At 41.8% G+C, this 27,711-nt stretch overlaps 1 protein-coding gene across 2 annotated transcripts; it reads left to right on the top strand.

Annotated features, from left to right (window-relative positions):
* Positions 1–27,711, top strand: prox1a (prospero homeobox 1a). 2 transcript variants are annotated; one of them, XM_055149683.1, is made up of 5 exons: positions 1–455; positions 2,483–4,497; positions 7,742–7,849; positions 13,079–13,273; positions 26,895–27,711. In XM_055149683.1, exons 2-5 carry the CDS (start codon positions 2,548–2,550, stop codon positions 27,078–27,080), a joined length of 2,439 nt encoding a protein of 812 aa, XP_055005658.1. In that variant the 5' UTR covers positions 1–455; positions 2,483–2,547; the 3' UTR covers positions 27,081–27,711. The 2 variants fall into 2 exon arrangements, with proteins under 2 accessions (XP_055005658.1, XP_055005659.1); XM_055149684.1 differs by lacking the exon at positions 1–455 and adding an exon at positions 466–720.

Below are 27,711 nucleotides of genomic sequence, written 5' to 3'. Positions count from 1 at the left end.
GTAAAGTGCCCGTTTCCTTCCCCCCTCTCTCCCCCTCTCTCCTGTTCTGTCTATCCCTCTTTTCTCTCTCTCTCTCTCTTTCACTCAAGTCCCGTTGTGTGGTCAAGTTCAGTACATCATCCTCCGGCCCCGTACCGAGAGAGGCTTCTTATTGGTTCGCTCGCCCCTCTTACATCACCGGGACGTTTCGTGACGCGCACGTCTTCCTGTTTCCTTCTGCCGCGTCTTAAAGTGAATCTTTTTAGTGGCCGAGGAGCGCTCCTGCATCACAGTGCCTCTTGCATCCCACGCGGTCCGTATCTGAGGATAGACGGACAACGGACTCGTGACACTCGTTTCAATCCACTTTGTCGCGACTCTTTGTCCAGCTCTTTGAAAAATATTCATCCCTCTACAGAGAAACTTCCCTTTTGACGCCTTTGGGAGTTTGAAACAGTCCTCTGCTCGTCTAAAGGGTGAGTAACCTTGTCCTCGCGCTGTGCGTCCTGTGTGTGCCTCGCCGTGCGATGCGTAAAACAAACTAATAAATCCATTCTTCTCATCAACATCCAATTATGTGTCCATGTACGTGGTTGTATTTGCTCTGTGCCGTTCCGCTCTGGTCCTGGTGGAGAGTTGAGTGAGCAGCGGTACAGTGGGTTTTTTATTGCTAGGATGATACGCGTAGCCCAGCCTTCCTCATCACAGCGCAGATTGGAGAGTTGGTTCACACTTATAGAAGTAAGTTTACGCACTTCAGGGACTTTTAAACAGATAGAAACTTTGTGTTTTAGCAGAGTTTGACTTTATACCGGGATCTATTTAACTCCAGTTTGTGGTTTGAATCTTTTGGTTGTTATATGACATTTAATGATCAGGGACAATCGCTTCGTTTTTGTACAGATGTGTAGCTCTTTATATTTGGTTTTATTCATGTGTCAAAACCGGGCGCACAAGAAAAATACATTTTTTGTGTGTGTTTATTCGTTTTTTACAATTGTGATAAAAATATGATGTGAATGTGTACTGTTGAGATATGAATTCCCCAGATATAAAGGAAGAGGAAGTTTTGACAAGTTGATAAAACAGGTGTAGCCTAATTAATCGGCAAGTAATAGTTTAAAGCGTCTCTCTGAGTGACAAAGAGTGTGAGTGCGCATGGGCAACAGAGGACAGGTGCTCCGTCAGAAAAGACAGGTGCTAAAGACTATTTGAAGCTCATTGTCAAGTTGGAGTTACATCAACTGTTTTATGAGCTTCAAATATGTATAATATGTTTTGTATTTTATTTTACATGCATGAGGTTTTATTGTTAGGGTTAGGGTTAGAAATACCTATTTTGTGAACAGATCAAATTCCTTATGGCAAGATGTGCATCAGACTCATAAACTAATTCATTTAAATAGTCTTTTATCATATATGATATGTTAGTAAAACATTTAGTTAAATATTAAAATGAGAATTTAAATTAAATAGAACATGCATATTTTGGGATGTGATTAAACGCTTTAAAATTTCTTTAAGCTCCTTTTTGGCACAGTTTTGCGCACAACACAGTTTTCATTTCCATATATCATAGACGAGATACATTAGTGTAACATGTACAAATAAATATTTTTTATTTTAGTTTTTGGTCTTGATTTTCTGTGGATCAGTCTAACCCTGCTGCTAACTGAGGCTCACAACATTATCGATGCAGGCCTGTACTGACAAAACGTTTTGCTTTCAGAGGAGCATTAGGGTTTTTGTAAGAACACTTTAGGTTGTTCCTTGCCAGAGTTGACCCCTTTGACCTATTCATTTAAGCAGAATTAACTGCCCTTGCCAGATGAAAAGACAAACAAAAACACAGAAGTGAGCTCACGCTGGCACCAAAATCAATAGGCCTATTTTGTGTTTCTTTTATGTCACTCTCTCCTTTTCCTCTGATATGATGGCCATATTGATTAATGTCAACTCAAAACTACAATTAAGAGAAAAAAATGTACTGATGCAAAATACACTTAGAGCACTTATTACACAGAAAGTTTAAGCTTGTGTACGTTTATGTAGCCTTTAGAGGTGAATAATGAATTTAAACAGAAATTTAAAACAGTTGCCTGCTACATTTCTTAGTATGACATTTCCCTGTATTTATTTATCTATTTTGTTAATTGTCCCTGTGTGGGCTCATAGCGCTCGTATATGTAAATGAGGACAACTACTTAAGTAATTATCATAATTTTATGCAGCTTTGTGCTCCGTGGGAACTGGTTCAGTGTCTCATGGCGTGTAACAGGGGAAAGGATAAAATGTAGGACTTTGCCCTGGAATGTTGAGCAAAGGCCTAATTCTAACCACACAAACCTCTGAAGTTCATCAAATTTAATCATGTTTATGCCTTTTTATAGCAGCCTACGTATATCTACTGATTCACACCCTATATTCACATGTTTATGTAAAATGTTTTATACATTAAATGATTTTTCCTGTGATAACGTGTGTCTATAAACTCTGTCCTCAGGTACACAAAAGGCTTTGGCTAAGAGGAGTGACCTGCGGGATATGGCCCAATAGCCGCAGCACGTGATGCCGGACCATGACAGCGACTCCCTTCTGAACAGACAGACCAAACGCAGACGTGTGGACATTGGTGTGAAGAGGACCGTGGGCAGCATAGCCTCAGGAGCCACCGCTGCAGATAGCATTGCTCGCGCCAAAGCAGCCATTTTCAGTGCCATGAACTCTCTGAGCTCCCACTCTCACCACGGATCAGACACAGACTCCATGGATTGCTCTGTAGTGCAGCCACACGGTGGGCCTGGCGTAGTGTCAGCTAGTGACAGTGAGTCCAAATCAAATGTTCTGCGAAAGCTACTGAAGAGGGCTAATTCATACGAGGATGCCATGATGCCCTTTCCTGGCACCACTATCATCTCTCAGCTTCTCAAAAATAACATTGCAAAGAATGGAGGAGGGCATGACCGAGGGGACAGAGGTGACAGAGATGTGGGCTTCTCTAACTCAGGGCTTTCCAATACAAGTTCAGAAGCACCTCAAGAAGACGCATGCAGTAACTCGTCCCAGGACAGCACCCCTCAGGAGTGCCTGTCTCCCTTTGGCCGTCCTCCTGGCTTGGCCAATTTTGACATTGAGCGTCTCAATGATGAACATCTGCGTGCCAAACGAGCCCGCGTAGAAAATATTATTCGCGGCATGAGCCACTCGCCCAGCGTGGTCGTCCCTGCTTCGTCTCGACATGAGCGTGACCACGACATTGATGCAGATCGGGACATGGAGTTAGACTGCCCTCCCCCCAACGCCCAGCAGCAGGCCCCCAGCAGCCCCCGGGGTGGGGAAGTGTGCAGCAGCAACCGAGAGAACAAGCGCAAGCAGCGCCTGCCTCAGCAACAGCAGCAGAGCTTCACTCAGCTGGTGTGTCAGAGGAAGGAGCAGAAGATAGAGGAGCGCAGGCAACTCAAACTCCAACTGGAGGACATGCAGAAGCAGCTGCGGCAACTCCAAGAGAAGTTCTTTCAGATCTACGACTCAACAGATGACTCTGAACACAATGAGCTCCACAACGACCTTCATAATGACATAGGAAACATGTCTGAGGACAGCCCGGCCCGCTCCGACAATGGTGCTGATGAGAGAAGTGGAGAGGACCTGCGCTCTGACAATGAGATGTCTGACCTGGACCCAGGCCATTTCCTGGACAGGGCCAGAGCACTACTTCAGGAACAAGCTCTGCTGGATGGAGACAAGCCACGGAGAGAGGGGCTGGGACGCAAGGGCCCAATGCATCCTGAAGGAAAACAGCTGGCTGAAACGCTGAAGCAGGAACTCAACTCAGCCATGACCCAAGTGGTGGACACAGTGGTTAAAGTGTTTGCCAAGCCTCCACGCCCCACGCCTCAACAAGCCTTCCCCCCTCTTTCCCTCCCTCCTGAAAGATTTCCCCCCACAGTGAACGGAGACAATCCTAACTTCCACACAGCTAACCAGCGCCTGCAGTGCTTTGGTGATGTCATCATTCCCAACCCTCTGGACTCTTTTGCCAGTATGCCAGGCCTGCCAGGGCCAGCCAACGACCAAACAGAGGCTCTGCCTCTAGTGGTGAGGAAGACCCCCAGTGAACACCACCACCAGGCCTCAGCTGTAGGGGCCCATGGTGGGCACCATCACCCAGCTCTCCACCCCTCCTCACTGTCTGCCTCTATGGGCTTCAGCCCCCCATCTTTCAGGCACCCTTTTCCCATTCCACTCTTAGGTTACCCTTTTCAGAGCCCTCTGGGAGCACCCACGGGTGGTTATGGAGGGAAAGACCGGTCCTCACCTGATTCCATGGACCTGTCCAGAGAAACAACCAGCCTGAGGACCAAGATGGCCGGTCACCACCTGAGTCACCACCACCATCGCTCTCTTTCACCAGCACACCCCGGCAGCACAGCCGAATCTCTGTCTCTGTCCCTCATCAAATCTGAGTGCAGCGACCTCCAAGACATGGCCGACATCTCGCCCTACTCCGGCAGCAATGTATCCTTTTATACAGTATTAACCACAGCATTAACCACAGCATTAATAGGTGAAGCTAGAAGTTTTCTCATTTTCTAGTCAAATTGTTGATGAATCACCTTTCCTCCCACTGTTGTTCTCTCTCACACATTTCTAATGTATCTGTCTATTCATTTTTACACCCATACATCTTCATTCCCACAACAACCTTTTCTTCCATCTTCAACCTCGAGTGCTTTAAAAGCTCTCCTGTCACATATCACTTACTTACAAAGATTAGTTCCCCACGACATTTACTGCCCCAATTCCTTTTATAAAAATGGTCACAGGGAAGGAAGGAGATAGCGTAATGAAACTTGGCAAACAATGGTCTTGTATAGTGTCCCTTATAGTTAACCCCAGAGTGCCCCAACAGTGCCCTGCAGATAAAGAGGCTATGCCCAGTGGGAGGCTCAAATTGACTCCCCTGGAGACTCAAGACTAATAGACACATTCAGTCCTCCTCTGTTTCTGTGATACCACCTTGGCCTTGCACATATTTAATCAACGTTTTCATTGTGTTTTTAGTTATTGCTTTCATGCTCAACTAATTCTGTCTACTTAAGTAATGATCAGGAGAATATTTCATTTCATTTTATGTCTGTGTAGTGTGCTGTTTGTCACTAAAGGTTCGTCTGAGGACTCAGTAAAGATGTATATTTATGAGTGCTTGTGTTTTCCCTCTTCCTTATCACCTATCGCTGTTGTAAAAGGCCCACTATCATTGTCGTCTCTTTTCTCTTTTTTTCATTTCATAAAGATCTGTCAACAGCCTGGGGGGCCCTTCGGCTGTTGCTTGGCAGCCGAATACTTCTTTTTTTGTTTTCTCTCCCTGTACAACCACCGCCCCCCTCCTCCCTGTTCTTTCTTTGAAGCGGACGTTAACAGGTGTTTGCAGCGAGCTGTTTATCTTTCATTACCTCGCCTTGTCTTGTCTTCTGACCCAAGGGTGAACGCTTTCCAGAGATCCATAATCCTTTGCTTCTACTGGTTCCCGATGGAAGGATGAAAAGGGGGAGATAGACATACACGCACTAAGAGAAAGTAGACAACAATCAAACAGTAAGCACATATGCCAGATGTTGTGGCTTTATTGTTGCATTAGAAATTGCAGACTGTTTCCAGGTGTACATGTCCAGTTTAAAATGAAGAAATGATTTGGTGTATTTGATTAGACAAAGTTGACCATTGGTTGAACTTTGAGTTTCATCTTTGAGTTTTAGAAGTCAGGGACAGTTTGACATTTTATGGGGTGCGTTCGAGTTCAGCAGCTCGAGCGATTTGTGGAGCAGATGGCTGCTATCAATTTCCACATTTGTTCTCCACTCGACTCCAAATATTCTTGTCCTTACACCTGAAATTAGGAAGAGGAGCAGCTATTTTCCCCCTCATGACTTTGTGCTACGGGGAAGTGTTGTGAGAATGATGATGTCTTGTCAGATGTGGCATGCGAACAGTGGGCCAGCTGGTGTGAGTGCACCATCATGACAAAATAATAGCCCTGCACGCCACCCCTAAGTCCAATCACAATTACATTTGCAAGCTGTGAGTGAATTGAAAATGAAAATGCCTCATTAGGTGATATGAAGCGTCTTAATTGTCATCTGAAAGGGACTGATATCACATTCAGGGGTAAAACCAAAATCGCTTTGTTTTAAAATCATTTGTAATTTAGCAGTGAAGAAAAATTATAATCCTAATTAAATTTGCAAAAACAAATAATTCTTATTGCAAATGCAAAGCTTTCACACAAACAAATCCAGCTATAGTGTGGTTGAAAGGGCTCCTTTTGCTGTGCTCTCAGTGTGTGTGAGCAGCCATTGTGTTGGTCCACTTGCAGCAGATGGTGTGGTGTGGAGAGTGGAGTGCTGCTCTTTTGGCCAGGCCTGACAGAGTAACACCAGTCTGCCAGGGTTTCCCCCACAAGACCCTCGCTGCGCACACAGCCTCCCTGTCTCTCTCCCTGCGCTCGCTGAAACAGACAAAGTAGACAGGCTCTTTAAGGAGCCAGCCCGGTGTGGCTTTGCCATGTAACCCTGGGGCCAAGGGCAATCCAATCTCCCAGCTGATGCCTCCTACCGACTCTATAGTTACAGCTACATCTGGACACTTGACTGACTTTAATGATCAGAGCCACCCCTGTTAGATCATAAATAACGTCACCCAATGTATTTTGTCCAGTCAAGTGTAAACAGTCTTCATAAAAACTTAGGGCTGTACCTAGTGTATAATTTAAAGCCCTGTATTGCCCAGTTGATGAAAACCCTTGTTGAAACAGCCTGAGGTTTTCATATGCGTCCCGCCCCCCAGCCCGAGCTCCTTTCAATGTCTTCTTCTCCAGATTGATATTATCAGATGCATTATACGGCTGTTAATTCACCATGGAAATGGCTTGGGCTGTTCAGTGGCGCAGATGTGCTCCGGTCCCCCCAATCTCCAGCTCTGTCCAAAGGCTCACAGAAGCCCTTTCTCCTTCTCCTCCTCCTTCGTGTGCTCCTCCAAGGCTTTGGCAGCGGCAGAGCGCCTGGGGGGCAGGGGTGGAGCACAGGGAGGAGGAGGGGTGTAATTGAAGGTTGGAACCATGCTCTCCCTCAAGGTGCCCCCACAGCCCATCTTCATCGTCTTCAATCCAAGCTATCCATTAGGAAGACGAGGCCTCTGACATGTATTTGGAGATGGCCTGAGAAGGTTGTGCACATCACTCAGTCCTTCCTCATACAGATAATGTTTGGCTATTGATATTAAGCCAACAACACACTGTCATATTCAGGGCTGGCACGTGTAGTCGCCAAGCCATTAGGCATTCTTGCCTGTCACTGGCGTTAACTGCTGTCTTTGTCTGTGATATGCAAATGTCTCGTTTTTTTCTTCTTCCCTTTTTGGGTGGAGGTGAGCGCGGGGTATAGGCAAAGACTTACTTTGACTGTGAAATGAGTCTCCTTATGTAAAAAGCAGAGCAGAGCAGGCCAGCGTTTTTTTATTTACCGTGACACTTACACCTGATAAAAACTATTCTAATCACATGCAAACACTCCTGCCTTGGTGCACTGTCTTCATACTCCCGTCAGCATTGAGGCTTGAAAGAAATTTGGTTACTTTTCATGCGAGTTACATTTTCTTGTGGATTCAGCAGCTAATCATTCACAGATTAAATAAACTTAAACAAATACATGTGTTTCTCCTTCCACTAGCACCTTCTATGTGTCCTTAATGTTAGCTATTTCAGATCCAGGAGGGTCTCTCCCCCAATCACCTGAAGAAGGCCAAGCTCATGTTTTTCTACACTCGCTACCCCAGCTCTAACATGCTAAAGATGTACTTCTCTGACGTGAAGGTGAGTTTCAATCTAAAAACAACCTATCTCTTGTCTTCTATCTCCTCTTTCTCTTATGCGTGTTTTCTGTAAATGCAACTGCCTTCACAGAGGAAGTGTTTTTAATTTAACTATCAGCTTCAGTTACTGCAAACAATAGCAGCTTGTTGATCTTGAAAAAAAGTCCTTCTCCCATTTGTTAAGTTATGGTTTTATGCAAAAGATGTAAGAAGAGGAAGTTTACATGAAGCGACCAGGCACAGATGACTAATGTCTGTGTGGGGAGGGCAGATGGGAGAATGAAGCCTGTGACAGGAGTGGTTACCTACAAAGTGCACAGTGGATACTAGGGCAAAGCATTAGCACAACGGAGAACTACAGAATATTAAGACTCGCTAACAATGTCGATGCAGCACAAATAGTTACACAATGGGCGGTGTTGTGTCTGACCGAGTTTTTGCACATTTTGTTGTTGTTTGCACACCCCTTGGACCATACGGAGGGGTAAACACAGTGACAGATCCAGGCCATCTTATTCAAATCAGAAGATAAAGGTTCTCTTTACTCCCAGCTGCCCCCACTTGGAAACCAGTGCCACAAACCTCAGCTCGCGTTGTCATGTGACTGTCTCTCAAATGATTGGTCCAACTCTATAAAGGCAAATATATGTTGCCCTTAAGTTTGTTATAGTGTAATTAAAAATGTATGTATAGTGTAGATTTTTTTTTTAAATTACTTATTTTGACCACAGGTTCTGACTACCACTGGTAGATTGATTGATTAGTTACAAGAAAGTGGCCTCTTCTTGAATGGTCTCATCAGATAATTAAACAAGGTCAAGATAGTTAAAGGGATTATGAGTCAGATCAGTTTGTTTTTGTTTTCAGTGAATACAATGAGCTGGGGCCATACATTAGCAGACATGTATGGGAATGAGACGGAGCTAGTGTGGCCTCTTAGCTTCACACAAAAGTCTTGAAGCCTAAATCTGTGCTAATCAGGCTTGGGTTGTAAGGAACCTAATGAACGTGGGAAGTGGGTTGCCCCCGACAACTGCGGGACGCCACCACTCACTTTCTCCCTCATTAAGCTCTTTTTAAGACTATTGTGACTTTGTTGACTTCTGGTGTTGGTAAAATGTTTTGACATGTGTCTCAATGACGGCTTACATTTTAGGCCTCAATAATATACATTGTCTTAATGCAATGTAATTTATCAGAACAAATTAGATGATTCCAATCAATTAAAAAAGTCTGCCTATGAAATGTGAGCTATGAGATTTATAATAGAGCTATGCCTGACAGTTTTAATAAATAATAAATAAAACATATAGCCCTATCAGCAAAGCAATTCACTATTCAAAATTACACAAAAATAAAAAATAAAAAAAAATAAAAAAATAAAAAAAAATATATATATATAAACAACATTAAAAATCACAGTAGATTCCATGTCTAATACAGGTCAAAATTCACTTTCAAATAAGACAATACATAATAACACTTTAAATTGAAATAAATGATTCAAAAAAAGCAATATTTTAATTAGCCTACTTATTAATGATCTTAATGATCTAAAAAGCAATAAGTAAGCTATGAAGGTGTATGTTTACAAAAACTATTCTTGGGACCAAAGAGGTAACCCCCAAAACATTCGTATTAAGTGAACATTTTTCGCACTTCACTAAAAGTTTGACTCTTCATTTAAAGCTCCCCGTGCTGTAGAATAACAGGGGTCAGTAGGGTTTCCCCTCTTTCTAAATGCCATTCCTTCTCTTGTCTTTTTTCGCTGATGTTGTGGTGTGGTATGTGCGCCTCGCCGCTCCGAGTGTGTGAGAGAAAGAAAAGCCAGCCTCTGGATTTGAGTCGCCGCAGTAACAAAAGCTCACTTTCCAGGGCCGCTTTTTGTGTGTGGTCAGCCAATAGGCAGCCAGAGATTATCTCCCACAATTCACTCCTGCAAAAACAGGAAGAGGTGGAAAGCCCTGATGACTGTGAAGGGGCTTATGATAGTGCGAGGCAGCGGACCAGTGTGTGTCATTCTGTCCATCTCTGCACTTGTTCTGCAGCCCTACACTCTGAGCTCATCGGTAGACTTTGGGTTTAATTTAAAATCAATAATTCATTAAATACATATATTAGTACAATTAGCCACTTATATTATTGAACTATTATATCAACACAGAAGTACAATACAGCTGATTTGTTTTTATATTCAAAGAAAACGCTTGTTACAGCAAATCAACTACCTCCTACATTGCTTGTGTACTGACTGACTCATATAGGTTTTAATACCAGATGCCCAAGGCCAAAACAGATACCTTTCGACACTACAATATTACATCTAATTATGACATTACTTATTAGTAGACGTTTAAAAAGTACAAATGAAATAAGGTAACAACTATTTGACATCAAACTGACAGACCACAAATACCAACTGACACCAACATAGTGAGTAATTGAAGTCTACTTGACAGTTTTCCTATTCTGGACTTAAGTGTGTTCCGCAGCATGTACAGGACGGGGCTCTGTATCTTGCACTGCTGTCTCTAAGTGCTGACCTTTCACAGCCTCTTGAGTGTGAGTGTGAGAAATGCACTCTCCGTGTCTCTCTCATCTGCCCCTCGGTCGCCTGGCCCTAACACACACACACATACTTGGACATCCACACACATGTATTTCCTATAGTGTGGTTTGCCGGCTGACCCCTGCCAGCCCTGATTAAGGAGCTGCAGTGATGTGCGCCTTTGAACCAATCACCTCCCCTTTTTACACTGAGCGCTCTTGTCCTCGGACGCGATCAGGGGGTCTTTTGTACCCCACCAGCAACTTAATGAACCAAGACTGCTGGAAGCGACGGGGGCACTTGCCAAAAAACAAATTCCCTGGAGCACCTCATTTGGGAGTACAGCGTAATTTAGCTTGTTTAGCGGCATGTATGGTAAATATTGTAGCTTTTGTTGCGCTTTGGTCAAGAGGCATTGGCTAAGAGAGGAGGCTTCTGTACAAAAAACCCTGTCAGTATAATAAAGTAATCCTTGCGAAGTGAAAAATGCACACGTCGCTAGCAAAGGTGACACTTAAGGTCTAAAGATTGAGTGATGGCCACACTTTCACACACTTTAATCTTACTATAAGACAGATGCTATGCTAACACGCACCTCCGCCAATTCACTCAACTAAGAGAGGCTAGTTTTCAATAGACAAGGCTTAGCGAGTGAAAAAGAGCTGGCGCTCCATCACGTCGTACTGTCTGATACATTGTGCGTGTTTAAGAATAGCAGCTGATGTAGTATTTGTAAGTGTCAGGAGTTTGTTTGTTCGACTCGCCCATGTCACGACCCCGGCTTGCTGACTACTCGCGTTCCGGACCCCCCTCGCTCCCCTCATCACCCCTCCATCACACCCCCGCCTCCCCTCCAAGCATCAAAACGCCATTGTCCATCGGAGCTGACCTGCGCCGTCCTCCTCCCTCTCCTCATTTTCGCGTTTATGCTCACCATGCACTTTAGGACCTATCCTCTGTCCCGTACACACACATGTCCAGTCAAACAATGTCAGGCAGACTTATGCTTTCACCATTATGTCATCCCCAAAATGGCAGCGACCCGGACCCCCTCCCCCCCTTCTCTCTCTCTCTCCTCTACCTCATCCCACCTTGAACCAACTATTCCCAACTTCTCTCTCCTCTGTCTCCTCTGTGTTGTATGCATATCCATCTTTGTGCACTTGTGTTTGTTTTCCACTACCGTGCCAGATTGTGGACTGCATATATTGTGTGTGTATGTATGCGCTGAACAATGGCCAGAGCCTAATCTCCATGTCAAAACCACTCGGCCTCCCCAGTGAGCCGTCCGCTCAGCGTTTAGTAGTGTTTTGTCCCCCATTCTTCACCACAAAGAGAGCAGAGGGGAGGAAAGAGAACGCCTCTATTAGGAGGTGTCTGTGTACTGTAATAGAAGATTTTGTGGTTTATAAAGAATAGATTTTTTTTAATTAGAAAAAAATGTATTTGTGTACTAGTTTTATGATTGAATAATGATATGTCATTGAATTTATGGAAGGTTGCTTTTAGATTATGTTTCAATATGTAATTAAATTTAAATTAATTAGTAATAATTATATAATGACTAACTTTTAAAGTATAATTGTCATTGTAATTTTTAAAAAATCAGATTAGCTCAAAGGTAAACTAAAATCATCTATAATCAATATTTGATCACTCGCTTATATATCAGTTATGCATTTTTTATATTTAAAGATCTGTGTAAGTGGTGTATTTTAGAGTGACTAGCGCAGGCAGTTATCAGTGCCCCCCGAGGGCCTTATCTAGTGGTCTGGATGTTTAGACAGTTTGTTTTCACTGCTTAGACCAGGCGGAAAAAAGCACTGGACTCTTAATAGGTTTACCTCGCCCTATTGAGTCCAGCAGAGCGGGGCAGATCACATGTCCTCTGTCTCTTGCTCCTTTCTTCTTCTCTCCTTCGAACTTGTTCCTGACAGTGAGGAAAAATAGAAAGAGTGTAATTGTTGAATGGGGTTAAGTACATGTTAGAGCCCCCCACAGGCCAGGACAGCTTCAGATGATGACTTAATCGTTTTCCTGGTCAATTATGTGTTTGCGGTGCGCCCCTCCACCTCTGCCTCTGTGGTGGGGTTATGATAGGGGGAGGTCTGGTCCCAGTGGGGGCACCTCCTCCTTCTGAGCTGTCCAAATTAATGTCTCTATTATCCTCGCTCACTCTGTTGCTCTTTTTCCTGCATCCTTTCTGCTTTGTCCAATGTTCTATGTAAACTGAAATATCCTCATTTCACTTCTTATCTCAAACATGCTTGATAATAGATGAATAAACAGAATAAACAGTGCAAAATTACTCAAATACAAATATCGCAAGTGTAAGTAAAAGTATTTGAGAGCTACAAGAGATTACAAGCCTAAATGCTCCAGTCCAAGTTTATTTGTATAGCACATTTTATAAACAAAGCACTGCACATCATAGTACAAATGCTCTTTGTACTAGCCCCAGGCATGGATAAATAAAGAAAACAGGTCAGCTATCCAATGTAAAACATACAAATATGCAAATCAACTTTTTTAACTTGCTACCAAAATGTTACCCTCTCTATGTAATATTTCTATTTCAACACTTCAAGCAGCCATCTTTTACATCTCATCTCAACTTATACAGACAGCTTGTTACTCAAACTTTACTCTATCCAATTATCTTTTTTTTTTTTTTTTTTTCAGTTCAACCGCTGCATTACATCCCAGCTGATCAAGTGGTTCAGTAACTTCCGGGAGTTCTACTACATCCAGATGGAGAAGTTTGCGAGACAGGCCATCAACGACGGAGTGACTGGGGCGGATGAGCTCGGAGTCAGCCGCGATTGTGAACTCTTCAGAGCCCTCAACATGCACTACAACAAGGCCAACGATTTTGAGGTACACAAAAGATATTAGACTATACAAAATGCATTCACTCTGAGACAAACAGTGCTGAAATAATGCAGTCCTTATGGGAAGGCTTGGATTACACCTGATACTTGAAGGTGCAGAGAGGGTAGGGTGACACATCTCTCTGTGTCCTTGCTCAGTCAAGTTCACATCGCCTATAGATGCTGCAACTCTCGACACAATGTACTATGTGGAAAAACAGCTTTGTCTTTCATGGAAGAATAGGCGAAATGATAAAAACAAGATTTTACCTATTACAATATATTGTCAAGTGTACAATTCTTTTCACTTGCCCAATCACATTTAGTATAAGGACACCCTCTGACTAAGTATAACAATGCATATTACATGATTTTCTGATCTATGTTATAATGTTTGTTTCTCATTAGAAGTATACCTGGAGTTATGTTTTGATTCATTCACATGTTTAACACACAAACATATGTGCATATTTAGGCTGAGTTCTTCTCTCAAATGGAAAACACTCAATACAGGAAGTGCTCCACTGTGTTTTTAAGCTCCATACACCTTCACTAGGAACATTTGGATCATTTCAGTCCTGGAATTGCTCATCTCTACTCACCAATAGGTAAAAGGAGCTGTTAACTTGCTTCATGTATCACAAGGTGGAACAGAAAATTTAGCTGTTTTTTTACTCAAACATGTGTGAATGACAAAACACAATTCCAGGTATGTTTTTGAGGAGAAAACAGCATTCTAACATGGCCAAAGGCTTACAAGAGAGCATTTTGCTGAACCTTTAAGTGCATAATTTATGGGTTCTGTAGATGTATTAGGAATGTTGGTTACTTAAAAATGCGCGAACCCCACGCACAAGTATGGTGTGCAAATGGCATGCATGACACCAACATAAAGAAAAAAAATGTTTTAGTTAATTAGTCTCAAAGAAAGGACAGGAACTTAAGTGTAAAGAGGAAGAAACCAGTTGTTTCTCCCCACTGTAACCTTTTAGTGGTTTACAGCCTGCACGCAAAGGTGTATTTGAGAACCGCATTTAACTTCCCTGTCCTCATTTTCCTCTTATATTGTCTGTATGGCTCTGCATCTTCCACTACATTACGTTACACAGTATATTGCTAATTCTCAGTAGACACCCTCACCTTTACCGTATGTCATTTGTCACACTTCTCTTTTACTTTGTCAAAGTCGGGGAACAATCGTCCTGGGTTTTATTTTGAAGAAACACTTTGTCCGTATACTGTAAGTGAGTGCTCGTGGGTGTTTTGTTGTTGCTGCATTTCCCTGTGTCCTGTTCACCTCGAAGGGTACAGTCGTCCCTTGGACCGGCCTGGCATGCTGGCAAAGCATTTCTCCAATGTGTGTGTGTGTGTAAGTGTGTGTGTGTGTGTGTCACTTTGAGGGGGGGATCTCACTGTTATCAAGGTTAAGCGTCCTACTGTTTTACTGAGAGGAAAGGGGGGAGGAATAGATGGATAGATAGGGGAAAGAGGGTGAGAGCTCGGAGACAAAGGGATGACGGTGGGGCAGGGAGGGAGGAAGAGGGAATTGTGGGTAAAGAAGCAGAGGAGAAAAGGAAGTGCCCTTGTGAGCACTGGGACTGTTGTAGCACTCACATTTAAAGTGGTGCGCTTCTGTTGGCTGTGGTTTAGGGTCTGCTTCTCCTGCTTTATTTGTCCACTGGGGCTAGTCTCATGTACACTCCCCCAATCCATCTCCACCTCTCCTCGGGGACGCTGTGAAAGACCATGCACCTAAACACTTGGTTGTGATCTGAGGTACAGAGTAGTTCTGTGCAAACACATGTTAAAAATATGACAACATTAATTATAAAACTGTAGGGATTTGAATAATTAAATGTTGTATTCTTTGCTTATTACAAGGAGATCCAACTGTCTTGAAGCATGTCCTCTCCTTTAGGTTTCATTTTTCATAATCCTGGAATCAGCTTCTCTTCATATCAAATTATGCTTTGTGTCACCCACAAAGATATCCATATGAGCAAACTAAACATCTCAAATTGTTGAAGTACTTTGTCTGACATCAAAGTATTACGCGTTAATCGCTTGCAAAAACAAACACAAAGTTAAAAAAATACATTGTACTATCTATTTGCATGGGCCTTAAAAGGGATACAGCAGAGCCTTCTTATTAAAACAACCTTAATCCCTCTTGCAGCTGCACAAAACTGTTCATGCAGTCGTTCAAACTTGTCAGATACCTCAGATACATTTAAAAGCAAATAACTTATACAGCAATCTTCTTTGTATTACGCCATAAAGCTCCGGACAGTACCCTCCAGGCAGGACCATCAGTCTTGCTTGTACCAGGAAGCTGCTGTTGTTTAAGGGGAACAGCTTATTTGCATACATAAATGTGAAAATTTGCAAGAAGACAGGCTGAGAGGAAAAGAGTGCGTAGCCAGGTGAATAAGTCTTCTGTTGGCCGTGGAGGAGAGAAACCAGAGGAGGGAGGTGGAGGGCGTTTTGCATATTAAGGTTTTTTTTGCTGGGCAGGTGTCTGTGAGATACAGGAGCTGATTACCACAAGGAAAATTTGCCCAGCCATGCAAATTTTAACTCCCCTTGACAAACTAACTGCCTTGTGAGCGAGAAGTGTGCTTGTCATAAGAGAATAAGTTTAAGAGGAAGTAAGAGCTCCAACGAACTAGCTCAGCTCACTTCATATTTCTGTTTTTTAATTTAGGATACAGCGTAATATACACAAGACAGCTCCAGCCACAACTATTTACATCTCTGTGTCGATACAGAGCATTAAGTAAATATTATAAGTTTGTGATTTTAATTTGAGTTTAGTACAATTCTACAACATTTTAATAGTTTCTTTAATATATCATGCTGTCTAAAATAGGTGCCATTTTTTACTTTTTCTTTGCAGTAGTGAGATATTATGTTATAAGATTGTTATTTCTTTGCAATATGATGAGATTTGAAATGTAGAAAATTTAATAAATAACTTCTAGGTAACTTAGGTATTGCATTCTGCTATTTAGTTATTATAACTCATGTTTTCTTTTTTTAATGTTGTACATTTAGAATTTTTTTTAGGGATAATTCTGCTTTATAGTTTGGTTTCAGTATTAGAATTTTTATTTACTTCAGCAATATATCGCACTTCAAAATTTGTTATTGTGACAGGCCTAATTTTAATGAAATCTCTCACTATAGCTTTCAGTTGCTATAAAAGCACGATAATAAAAATATGGTACGTAATAATAATACGATAAATAAAGTCTCCAAATCCCTGCCCACTGATTCCTGGTGTACATTGGTCACACCTCCTGTACTGATTCCACTATTCCTCTCCTGTCTATGGAGCTAATGTAGGAGTTATTATCATTGGCCCGGGTGTGTGCGTGGGCTCTAAACCATCGAGATGTTTGTGTGGGAATTTAGCGAAGTCTTGTGAAGGTGCGCGGAGACGTTTGTTACATTTCTTCTGTTTGCACGGGTGAATCATAGAGGTAATGTGTATCAGGATGCCCCTTAGGCCTTATTTTTTGGTAGCCCTCTTCCTCCTCCTCCTCCTCCTCCTCTTCCTCCTCTACCTGCCTCCTGCACCACCACTTGAAACAGGAGCCTACGCATATTCAGCAAGCTCGCACATAAATCCTTTGCCAGATTTCTGCGTCATCAAAGTCCCATCCACCTTGGTTACTTGCTTGGAAAGAATATGTTCTCTGTATTCTTGTCTATGGGCTTTCTTGTTTGATGCTAATCTGCCCTGTCACTGTGCTGGCCTAATACGAACCCTAGCTCCTCTTTTGTGGCAATTGTTCTCAACTCTTTTTTTTTCCTTTTTTCGTTTTTCCTTCTGTCGCCTCATTCGTGCTTTCATCCTCCTCTTTTGCATGTCTTCCATCCTCTCCATTAGGAAGTTTTAACGGCTTAATTGTCACATTGCTTCTGGCAGAATGAACACCATCGGTAATTAAAGAGCCAGGCGTTAATTACCTAGACCCCGGCGTTCCTACGTTCCTCTGTTTCTCAAGCCCCCCTCCTGGTTTTCTATCCTTCTCTTCTCCTATCTTTTCTGCTCATCAAAGTCTTCGGCTAAAAAGCAGCCTTGACTTTGAGCAAGTGCCCGCTTTCATGTGAGGACTCAAGTGAAAAATCTGGCTTCAGTGTGTCCTGTGTCTTTGAAGCCTTGCAATGACAACACACTCATCATCTTTCATAAGACAAGAATGTGTGTGACCCCGCTAATAGTTTGGGACACACACACATACACATACACACCCAGGCACACAGACACACAAAGAGGTGGAGCGCGATGATGATGATGGCTCTGGGAAACTCTCCGATTTCAATAAGGCAAAGTTTTCACTCCTCCCCAAAGTAGAAGCTCCTATGGTCTTTGAAACAGTGCTTGGACATGCAGGTGTTAAATGTGACCTCAAGCATAATGTCATTTTGTTCAAAGTGCCTGAGTGACTAGAACACAATATTTTGGAATATTACAAAAAAATAGTAATAATAAACTAAACTTTTGTGGAACCATTATGCACCTGTGGGACACAATTCTGGAAAAAATATTTTTATCCATTGCAAAATGTAGAATGTTACTGCTTTGCCTGAATGTTCGACAATATGGCATTAAACTGGTCTGTCTTATATTTTGTCATAACAGGTGTTTTTATTGCTCAAAAATACATTGAAAAGTGTGTCCTTACTGTGAGCAGGGTCATAACCTCAAGTCTTCACACACCTGTGAAGCCTGAAATGTGGCCTGGCAGTGTCACCTGCTTGTTTCCATGCCAATAAGATAAGTTTAATGCCATACTGTGGAAGATTTCATGCAGCCAAAGTAATAACATTTCACATTTGAAGCCAACTAATAATTGAGGGATACTATATTGCAAAGTCAAGGCTATCCTGAACTAATCCATGGTATTTGGGATATCCAATAACTCATTATAACAAATTAAAAGCTTGTAAGACAAAGATTCAAGAAGGACTAGAAGTCACGTTCACGTTTTTCCTGTATGTGCAAGTCCAACTGTACCCCCATGTACTTGTGTTGTGACACCAAACACCAGGCGTCTTTCCTTTTGAAGTCACATTTATCTGATCCAAGTCATTGTTCATGTTTCTCTCACTCAGCTCTTCTTTCGATCACATGTTCTTTCTTTCCCTTTTTCTGTCTCTCTCTTTCTCTCTCTCTCTTTCTCTCTGTCTCTCAAACTCTCTCCATCCATTAGGAGAGCCACAGAGAGCTGAGAGCAGATGCTGTCTGTCCAACCGCCGTGCCCCGTTGTATTGTGCGCTTCACCTCTCCTTCCCCCTTGTCTCCCTCGGTCCTCCTCTTCACGTCCCACTCGGGGATCCATTTGTATTCTCCGTCCTGCGTTCACTAATGTCTACTCTCTCCTCCTCCTCCTTCCTTGTCTCCTTATTGGAACGAGGGGGGTCCCATTTGGATGTGTGTAGACGTGTGCATGACCTGGTTTTGACCTCTGGGATTTCGGGGTCAGCGGGTCATCGGCATTGCATGTGGTGTGAAGGAGTAGATATAAAAACTTGCCTATGAAGATGTAGAGACGGTGTAGAGACGCACAGCTCACGGCGCTTCTCTCACACTTTGAGGACTGATTTGAAACAAGAACGAAGCACAAGTTCCAGAATAAGATGAAATGGTTGCGGTATAGATTTAGGATCAAAGCTGCCAAAAATAAAACCAATACGATTTGAGAGCGGGTCACAAACAAGGCATGCACATACACTTTCTGCTCATCCCACATATCTGTTCAAAGCCCTGAAGTCTCAAGTAAAGAAAAAGTGCTATTCAAATGCATTATAAGTGAACTTTAAAACTGTACTATGCATAGAGCAACAATTGACTATAAAGCTGCTTTGTATTAAATGTCTACAGATTTAATTGCAATAGCATGGACTCTTCGCAAAGAAAAGCTTTTCATGCATTTGAGTTTACTGAAATGATATGAAACATTAAATATATAAGTTTAAGTGCTTTAAATCATTAATTACTATGGCAACAGTTGTAATTTTTCATCATTCTGAAAGCCATGGACAAAAGTCGGTTGGAAAAATTAATGAATAATAAATAGTAAAAAACTAATTAAGATATCTTAAACAGCAACTCCTGGTAACAGATCACACAATCAGATGCCTTTTTCTACTAAATATGTTAGTTAAAATGAAGTCAATCTTACAAAATCAGTTATAGTTGCTATTTGACACTATGGCCCACTAGTATTCGGTAACAAAAGAGCAGGGAGAGATAAAGATTATGGTAGGAAGCTAATCTGAGGATATGAGCTTGTACTTTCATTTATGGGCAGCTGAATGGTGTTACAATTACCAGGAAGAATTAGTGCAAGAAAGGCGGTGAATGCGGGATCAGCTGCTGTGAATGGCCCTGGGCGATTGAGGCTTTGACATATCCTGACAGCTCTTTTCTTTACAAGATCTATAAGAAAACATCAACAATATTGCTGATTAAATGACCAAATTCATCAATAAAAACATACAAATTCAGCAAATTAATAACATATAGCCTTTCCCACTTCAGCTTGTATGTGATATTGTTCCATACATATCGAGAAATGTGTTTGGTTGGTGCCCCCTCCTCCTCGCTCCGCTCCCTGGTCACCTTGTGAGGGCCAGCCGGCTCGGTGGCACAGCTGCTGATTATGTCATTATTTCGGGGCTGTTTTGGGGTGTGTGTGTGGAACTAATGAAGCGTGGAGAAGTGGACCAGTGCCAAAATGACCAGGGTGTGCATCAGATGTGTCAAAGAGCCTGTCTGCTCTGTCCCCTTCCTTCTTATTGCTTTCTAGAAACAGACCTGATCAGTCAGCTATAACCTCCAACTTGGGCCTGTCATGATAAATGCTATATTGACTCAGTATATGGGAGATGGAATAATACTTCTTGGGGGTCAGTATTTATCGTGGGTATTTTTTCCTTGTACTAGTTGGAAATTTTTGGCTATTTTTCTGGGCTACGATGAGATTTGTGCAGTAAAAAGTTGAATTATGAACTTCTATGACTCATTACAGATACAAACTAACTACACAATTCTGTTACCTTCTGCTATTTATTTATTACAGTTGGTGTTTTACAATATTGCACTCCAACAGATCTCATACTTTCTTCGATTGCACTCATGTTTTTGACCAAATATGTCAACATTTTGTGCTGTAAACGCTGATACAAGAAATATTTCAATAGTAGATCATCGGATAAGTGTAACTTAAGGTAAGACATGTAAAAGTTGAGACAAAAGCAAAGAAAGTATAGTTACGGGTCATTAAAAGGAGATGAAATTGCTGCAAAATTCAGGAACATTTCAAAGTTGCTATCATAGTTTACACATAACAGGCAAAAGTTATAACAGAAGCAAAAAAAAGATGCATTTTTCCTGATCCATATTTAAAAACGATACCAACTGCCACAAAGTTGTAAACCTGAACCACAGCAATTTACATTCATATTATTATATCTTAAGCATCATGTCCATGTTTTTTTCAAATTGCCGTTACATCTCCTTCCCTCCATCCATGCTCCATTCTGCCTTTGCTCAGTATGCGTTTATTGTTTCCCCACCCGCCCCTCCTATACCCCTGGAGCCCGCTATTCTTCTTGGGTCTCCATCTCCTCCTCTCCAGATGTCCTGCGCCTATCTTCCAGACACCCTGGCCTTTCTCTTTGCCTTCTGCCTCCTGCTTCTCAGTGTCCCACAGCCACACTGACTTTGTGACCCCCAGAGGCCCCTGCTACAACACTTCAAGACCCCCCTCCCCACTCTTTCTCAGCTTGCAACTTCAACATGAATTTATAAGCCGACATAAAGAGCTAGCTATGTTTGAGTCCCCCTACTGTTTCTAATGGCCATGAAGCTTCATAGTCAATAGCCATTATATGAACAATACAATTTCTAAGCGCAGCGTTTTCTTAATAATACTTATGTGTATTAGGGTGGGGATACTGATACTGATAACGATTTTTCGATATATCTCCAATAAAGAATAGCTGTATAAAACACAATTCATTATGAAAACATTTAAAAACTACAGACAGTTTAAGAGTGTAGGGCTGACCTTTACACGCACTGTCCACTGAAATAAAATAATCTCTGCGCTAATTAAATATATATGCAAAAAAACTCCATAGACCTCTGTACAATATGTAATGTTAACAGGGTGTATGGAAGAACATTTGACAGCACAACTTGATCAGTGCTTTTGACCCCGTCCTTGACTCCTAAGATGAAGGTGCACCTTGAGAAAAACCCATGTGACGCTGTAGGGACACGCACACATTACACAAAAGACACACACATACACATAACTAGACACACTCCACTTCAAGGCTTCATGTTCTCAAGGCTATCAGCGAAGTCTGCAGCCAGTATTTGCTCAGCTTTGCTGTCTGTTTCCTGCCTTTATTCATTATAAAATATCCACTTTAACAAGACTTTACTAGTATTGATTATTTGTGTGGAACATCGGGCTTATATACTTGAGATAGCGAGTGTTCAAAGTTGCACAATCTGTCCGATATTTCTCAGTATCTTGTATCTTGTTTTGGACTCTCTTCAGCCATGGCACAGTCTTATCAGTCACAGGGGCTTGGGGACGAGTGCAGAGAAAAAGGGGGTAGGAAGAACATGGGTTGTGTTTGCCCAAAGTGACAGTGTGGGCCAAGGGCTTATCAAGGCCTTTGTAGATTATTGATCCAAGCAGATACCGAGCTCTGGGCATGTGCGCTGCGTTCAAGGTTTGGGAAGTTCTGGCTGGAGTCACTCAAATATCACAGTCCCACTCAACTTCAGTTTTTATTCAAATGTTTCACAGTGACAAACGGGAGTCATTTCTGAAAGAGGTCACGTCAGGTCAGCATTAAGTGGAAAGCCTTTTGGTTCTTGTTTTTGAGGAACGCAAATAATGACTGCGTACTTTTCTATTTTAAGTCAGCATACTTCTTAACTACAGAAATTATGAATAACTATGTATTTCAATGCCATGGAATCATCATTAGAAAACTGTTAAGTAAACGTTTTCAGTATCTCTATGTTGTTATTACACTGAGACAAAGAGACAAGCATAATTAGAGATTATTTTGTACTTATCAAATATTTTACATGTGCAATGTGTACATTTTCTTGTATGGAAAACTGTATTGCCTTGCCTTGAATGTTCCACAATATGGAATTAAACTTATGTGATGCCGAGCAGGTGATGTAATCAGGCCAAGTCATAAACGTAAACACGAGTCATAAAACAGCTGTAACTGAATAAAAACAAGATAGGTACGTTTAATGCCATACTGTGGAACATCCTAATCAAAGTGATAACATAGCTGAGATAGAAAAGTTAGTGCACCTCTAAGTTTAGCTCTGGTATTTACACTATTTTCTGATTAATATTATAACGTTATTTCTTCATCACAAACATATCTGGAGTTGTGTTTTTTTTCAGTCACACATGTTTAACACACATACCCTGCATATTTAGGATGAGTTCTTCTCTCAAACTGACACTCTGTTCCACCTTTTGATGTCATGTGATAAAACAGGAAGTGCTCCACTGCATTTTTAAACTCCATACAGAATCACTTGGATAATGTCAGTGAAAATCAGAATCAGTCAAATCTCTCCTGAACAAAAGGTAAAAGGTAGCTGTGCTTCATGACATCATGAGGTGAAAAAGGGCATCTTGAGCTTTGGAGATGTAGACAGACTAATAATAAAGAGTTACGCAAACATGTGTGAATAAAACAAAACACAACTTTGGGTATGATTTTCAGCAGGAAACAACATTCCAAAATGTCTTAAAACTCACAATAGTAAATGTTTCATGTTATATACCTTATAACATGATATTGGTTACTTGCTGTATTATTGATTAGAAGGACAAATGTTTCAGAGAATGATAAAGTAAAAAGTAAATTCAGGTAGTGGATATTTAGGTATCATCAACTTGACCTGCTGACTGTCCCTGTATTTCCAAACACATGGGAAACACGACATTCCCAGGCTCATCTGAAGTTAGGAATTAACCCGGTTGGCAGTGGGAGCCCGTGTCCCTGCATTTTGTCCTTCAAGGCTCCAGCTCGCCACCAGCCGCACACATGACGCTTGTATAGCCTTATCTTCCAGGGTCTCGTCTTGTTTGGCTAGCACTATGCAAATAGAAGGTGCAATACATCTCCTGACAGTTCCCAAAAGCGAAGGGGCGAAAACACATGCTGGCCAAACAAACAGCTAACCCTGAGTCACCGGGAGACAAGAGATTTCGCAGGCTTTAGTAATACATGCACACACACTCACACACATACATGACAGAGAGTGTGGAGTGTGTAACAGTAGCCTTCAGTGGAGGGGCCCCTTGGCTACCTTTTTAAACATTTGTCTAAGCAGTCTTAAGACAGGGGGGTTGCTGTGCAGAATGAATAGCTCCCAGCAAGCCGTCCACAGCCTTCTATTGTCCTCCGTCATATTTTATTATCTCATCAAAAAAGCAGGAAATCCGATTCCCTCTCTCTGAAAAAGAGCTTATCCTTCAGTCTCAAAGCAACCTGTCACAAGAGAGGCCGATGGAGAGAAATGGACTGGGAGTGATTAACAACCTCAACCCGCTTGCAAGTCAACTTGCTTGTTCCTCCTTTTGTAGCATAGTGTTTCCTTTAAATGGCTGAGAAGAATAGTTAATGCTAAGGTAAATGTTATTTTTTCAAAAAAATTACTATATCTACTTACTGTCGATATAATGAAAGGTGGAGCAATATATACTGCGCTGAATATTTATCTTGAGGACATTTTCTTTGCAGTAATGGGCAGATTTTTGTAATTTTTGTTGTAATACAATAAGATTTGAGCCTTAGAGGGTTGAATAAGCAATTTTCATGACTTTATTGCTTCATTCTGTTATGTATTTGTTGCAGCTCGGGCTTTTTAATGATACTCTATATTTTAAAATTGGTTTCCTAGGAATACACTATTTTGTGTCAGTAGCATAAAGTAGTTTCAGTATTATGATGGTAGCAATACATCGTGCTTCAAATTTTGTTACAGTGTCAGACCTACTGCTAAATCAACACATATGTCTGCTATTTACTTTATTTCAAGCTACCAAACTTGTTTTTATTAGTGATGATCTCTTGAAAATCTTGACAGTATTATCAATATGTAGGCTGATATCCTCCCATCTCACATACTTGTTCCCTGCCTTCATGTGACTGTTTGCTCTGCCATTGCCACCTCCTTCCTCCCCTCTCTGTACATCTGTCCTTTAATTTTGGGCTCTGCTGAGAAGTTGTTCAAAAGCCCTATGAAATATGTATGAAGGATTGTGAGCCACGCGATTGGCCCCATTTACCGGACAGCCCGGGCGAATGAGAGCCCACACCGGATAATCCCCCACAATGCCCCTGGAACAAAAGCCCAACAGCTGACCCCAGAGAGAGGGAGAGATAAAGTACAGGGCAGGAGGGAGGGGGCAAGCGGGATGAGGGAGGGGTCGCGGACAGTTAAGACAGCTCATACTCAAAAACAAAGGACTGTACACAGGAAATAACTGTGTGCTATATCCAACTGTTGATGAGTTTAAGTAAAAGTAAAATATATACATATAATTTTAAAACAATTATGATCAAATTGTGACCACATAGTTGCACAACTCCCAATATAACTTTTACATAGGGTGTAAAGATTTAATTTCTGGTGAGACATTCATTATATTGTATAATATATTGTAATATACATGAGACTGGAAAAGGACTAAAGGTGTCACATGCGAGTAAATACTGGAGTTGTCAGCACAAATACAGTAAATTGGCCAAGTGTCTGAAGATTGTAAAAATGATTATTTTGTCTTTCACTTTCACTTTCTGTCCATCAGCATATGTCACTCTGTCCATCTCCTTAGACCCTTGTGGGCCCCTCCTTCCCAGCTCCCTCCGCCCTCACAGTCTCACTCTAGCGCTCTCTCAGTCAAGAGGATCTGAAATACCAATACCCTTTTCTCCTTGACATTGCTTTCTCCTTGCAGTCAGCGTTTTGCTGTCCTTTTATAGTCAAAACGTCAGGAGAAATTCCATGCAGGAATATTCTTAGTAATGCGGCACTCCCTGCATCTATACAGCTCTGTGCAGAACCACTCATTTTGTGGAGTCTTATGGGAAAAGCTGGTGTATACTTAGACACAGAAATGCCCTCACTTCAGGGTCATTGTGCCAGTGTTCCACGCGTGACAGTAACCCAAACAATGAGTTATATCACCAGCACAGCCCCAATGGGGAGTTTAATATTTGGGTTCTACTTGGCCAAGCTTCTTATTCACGCCTCACCTTTTGGACAGTGCCAGAGCACAGGGCATCTCCATTCATCACCTGGAGGGGGGCGGCTGGCTGTCCCATGAGTGCGTGTGTGTTGAACTGTCTATGTGCACGTTACACTGGCCACTAACCTTGGCGCGTCCTGACACTCCTGATGAGTATCCGCAGGACGCTGCATGGAGGAGCACTGTCAGGCGTTTGGGCACCAAGAGAGAGCGAGAGGGGGAGGGAGTCAGCACTATCCAGCCAGGTGACCCCTGAAGGCTGGGAGACTGGGCCAAACCCGGGCAATTGTGTGTGTGTGTGCCGTTGTATATTTCTCTGTTGGAGAAATGTGTGTGTGTATGTGTGTGGGGGTGTGTGTATGTGTGTATGTGTGTATGAGCATGTGTGCGTCTGACAGAGTGCTGGCTCGGGGGAAGGTGTCACAGATCTTTGCCAGACTAATCATCTCCATAGTGTTAGTGAACACATCTGTCAGGAGTACTAAAGAGGCAGTGTGTCTCCGTACTCCCAAAACGTTTAGTACTTCCTCTTTGGCCTGCCCCGCTCCTTCACTGCTCCTCACCGCTGTGCGTGCAGATTTACAGTGTGAGCATAAAGCTGTCACATACTTCAGGGAGGCACAGAGGAAGTGGGAGACGTGTGCGCACAGTGTGAGAAAACCTGAGAATTTTAGAAGAAGTGGCCACCACCTTGATAAGATTTTAAGGAAGTTGATACCAATGACACAGTACATGTATAGTCTCAATAAATTATGGACAGGAGTAGCTTCCATTTCTATTTTATTGCTTCTACAATCTGAATTCTGAAAACTCAATCTGTCTCTACAAGACCAAGCATTGGTTTGCTGGGATAGTACCTGAGCTAAATACAGTTTTACGCCAGTTAAATGGCAGTTTCTGGAAAAAAGTAGTTAAGAAGGAATTAAGTAGAAAAATACAGGAAGTAGCAGTGAGTTCTACAACCAAAAATACCCTACCTATGTCATCAAAATGCAGGAACAATTAACACATGTAAGATATTTTTTCTGCCATTTTACACTTTCATTTAATAAAATAAAGGTGATGTTATTTATTTGTAATCTAATCATAACTATTGGCCCTTATTACATTACACATATTACCTTATGCATGCCTTATATCATATACATTTTACATTCACACTACAAATTCTGTGTACTTCAGTTTGATCAGAAATACAGATCACATTTTAATTTAAATTTAGTTTTATGATTATTTTCATTTTATCTGCAAAACAACACTGCTATTTTAACATATCCTCTCTCTCTCTCTTGTGTGTGTGTGCAGGTGCCTGACCGTTTCCTGGAGGTGGCAGAGGTCACGCTCAGAGAGTTTTTTAACGCCATAGTGGCTGGTAAAGACGTGGACCCCTCCTGGAAGAAGGCCATCTACAAAGTCATCTGTAAACTGGACAGCGAGGTGCCCGAGATTTTCAAGTCCCCCAACTGTCTCCAAGAGCTCCTACATGAGTAAACCACCATTCCTGCTCCTCCTTCTACTTCTGAACATCCTAATATTATTTATCTGATTTTTGAAGAGTTCCAATTTTTCCTTTTGATTTTGTTTATTTCTGAATGTATGGAAGTTATGAAGTAGCATTCCCGATTTGAAGGCCACTGCGGCGATTCCTGAATGAACCTAGCTATTGTGTTGTTGTTCTTATATAATTATTACTATTATAATTATTATTTGTTTATTTTTTATGATTCTACTGAAATGAAGAGACTTTAATGTTATTGGGTGTTTTTTTTCTTTTATGGACTGTGTGATTCCTCATCCATTTGGCTTGTTGTATGAAAACTAACTTTAGTTGTGAATGTATGAATGGGGCCCTCGTATACACTGTTAAGAACATAGATTTTACTGAACTGATTTTGAAGCCACTGACACTGGACTTCTGGGGGTGTTTGACTGGACATGAGTGGTCTGCACTGGTCTGTGAGATTTCGATTGCTGAACTTGACCATGTTTTGAAGTGTGCAACTCTGGCACTGTGTTAAAGGGGTGTACATTATTTTGATGATTATTATTATTGTTACAATGTTGTTGTTTATGATTACTTGTCAACAATGCTTGCTGAGGATTGGCACTTGGAGATTTTGTT

The sequence above is a fragment of the Boleophthalmus pectinirostris genome, unplaced genomic scaffold, assembly GCF_026225935.1.
Source record: "Boleophthalmus pectinirostris isolate CB_2022bp ecotype Guang Dong unplaced genomic scaffold, ASM2622593v1 HiC_scaffold_13, whole genome shotgun sequence".
NCBI lineage: Eukaryota > Metazoa > Chordata > Actinopteri > Gobiiformes > Gobiidae > Boleophthalmus > Boleophthalmus pectinirostris.
This window is presented reverse-complemented; position numbering and strand designations above follow the sequence as displayed.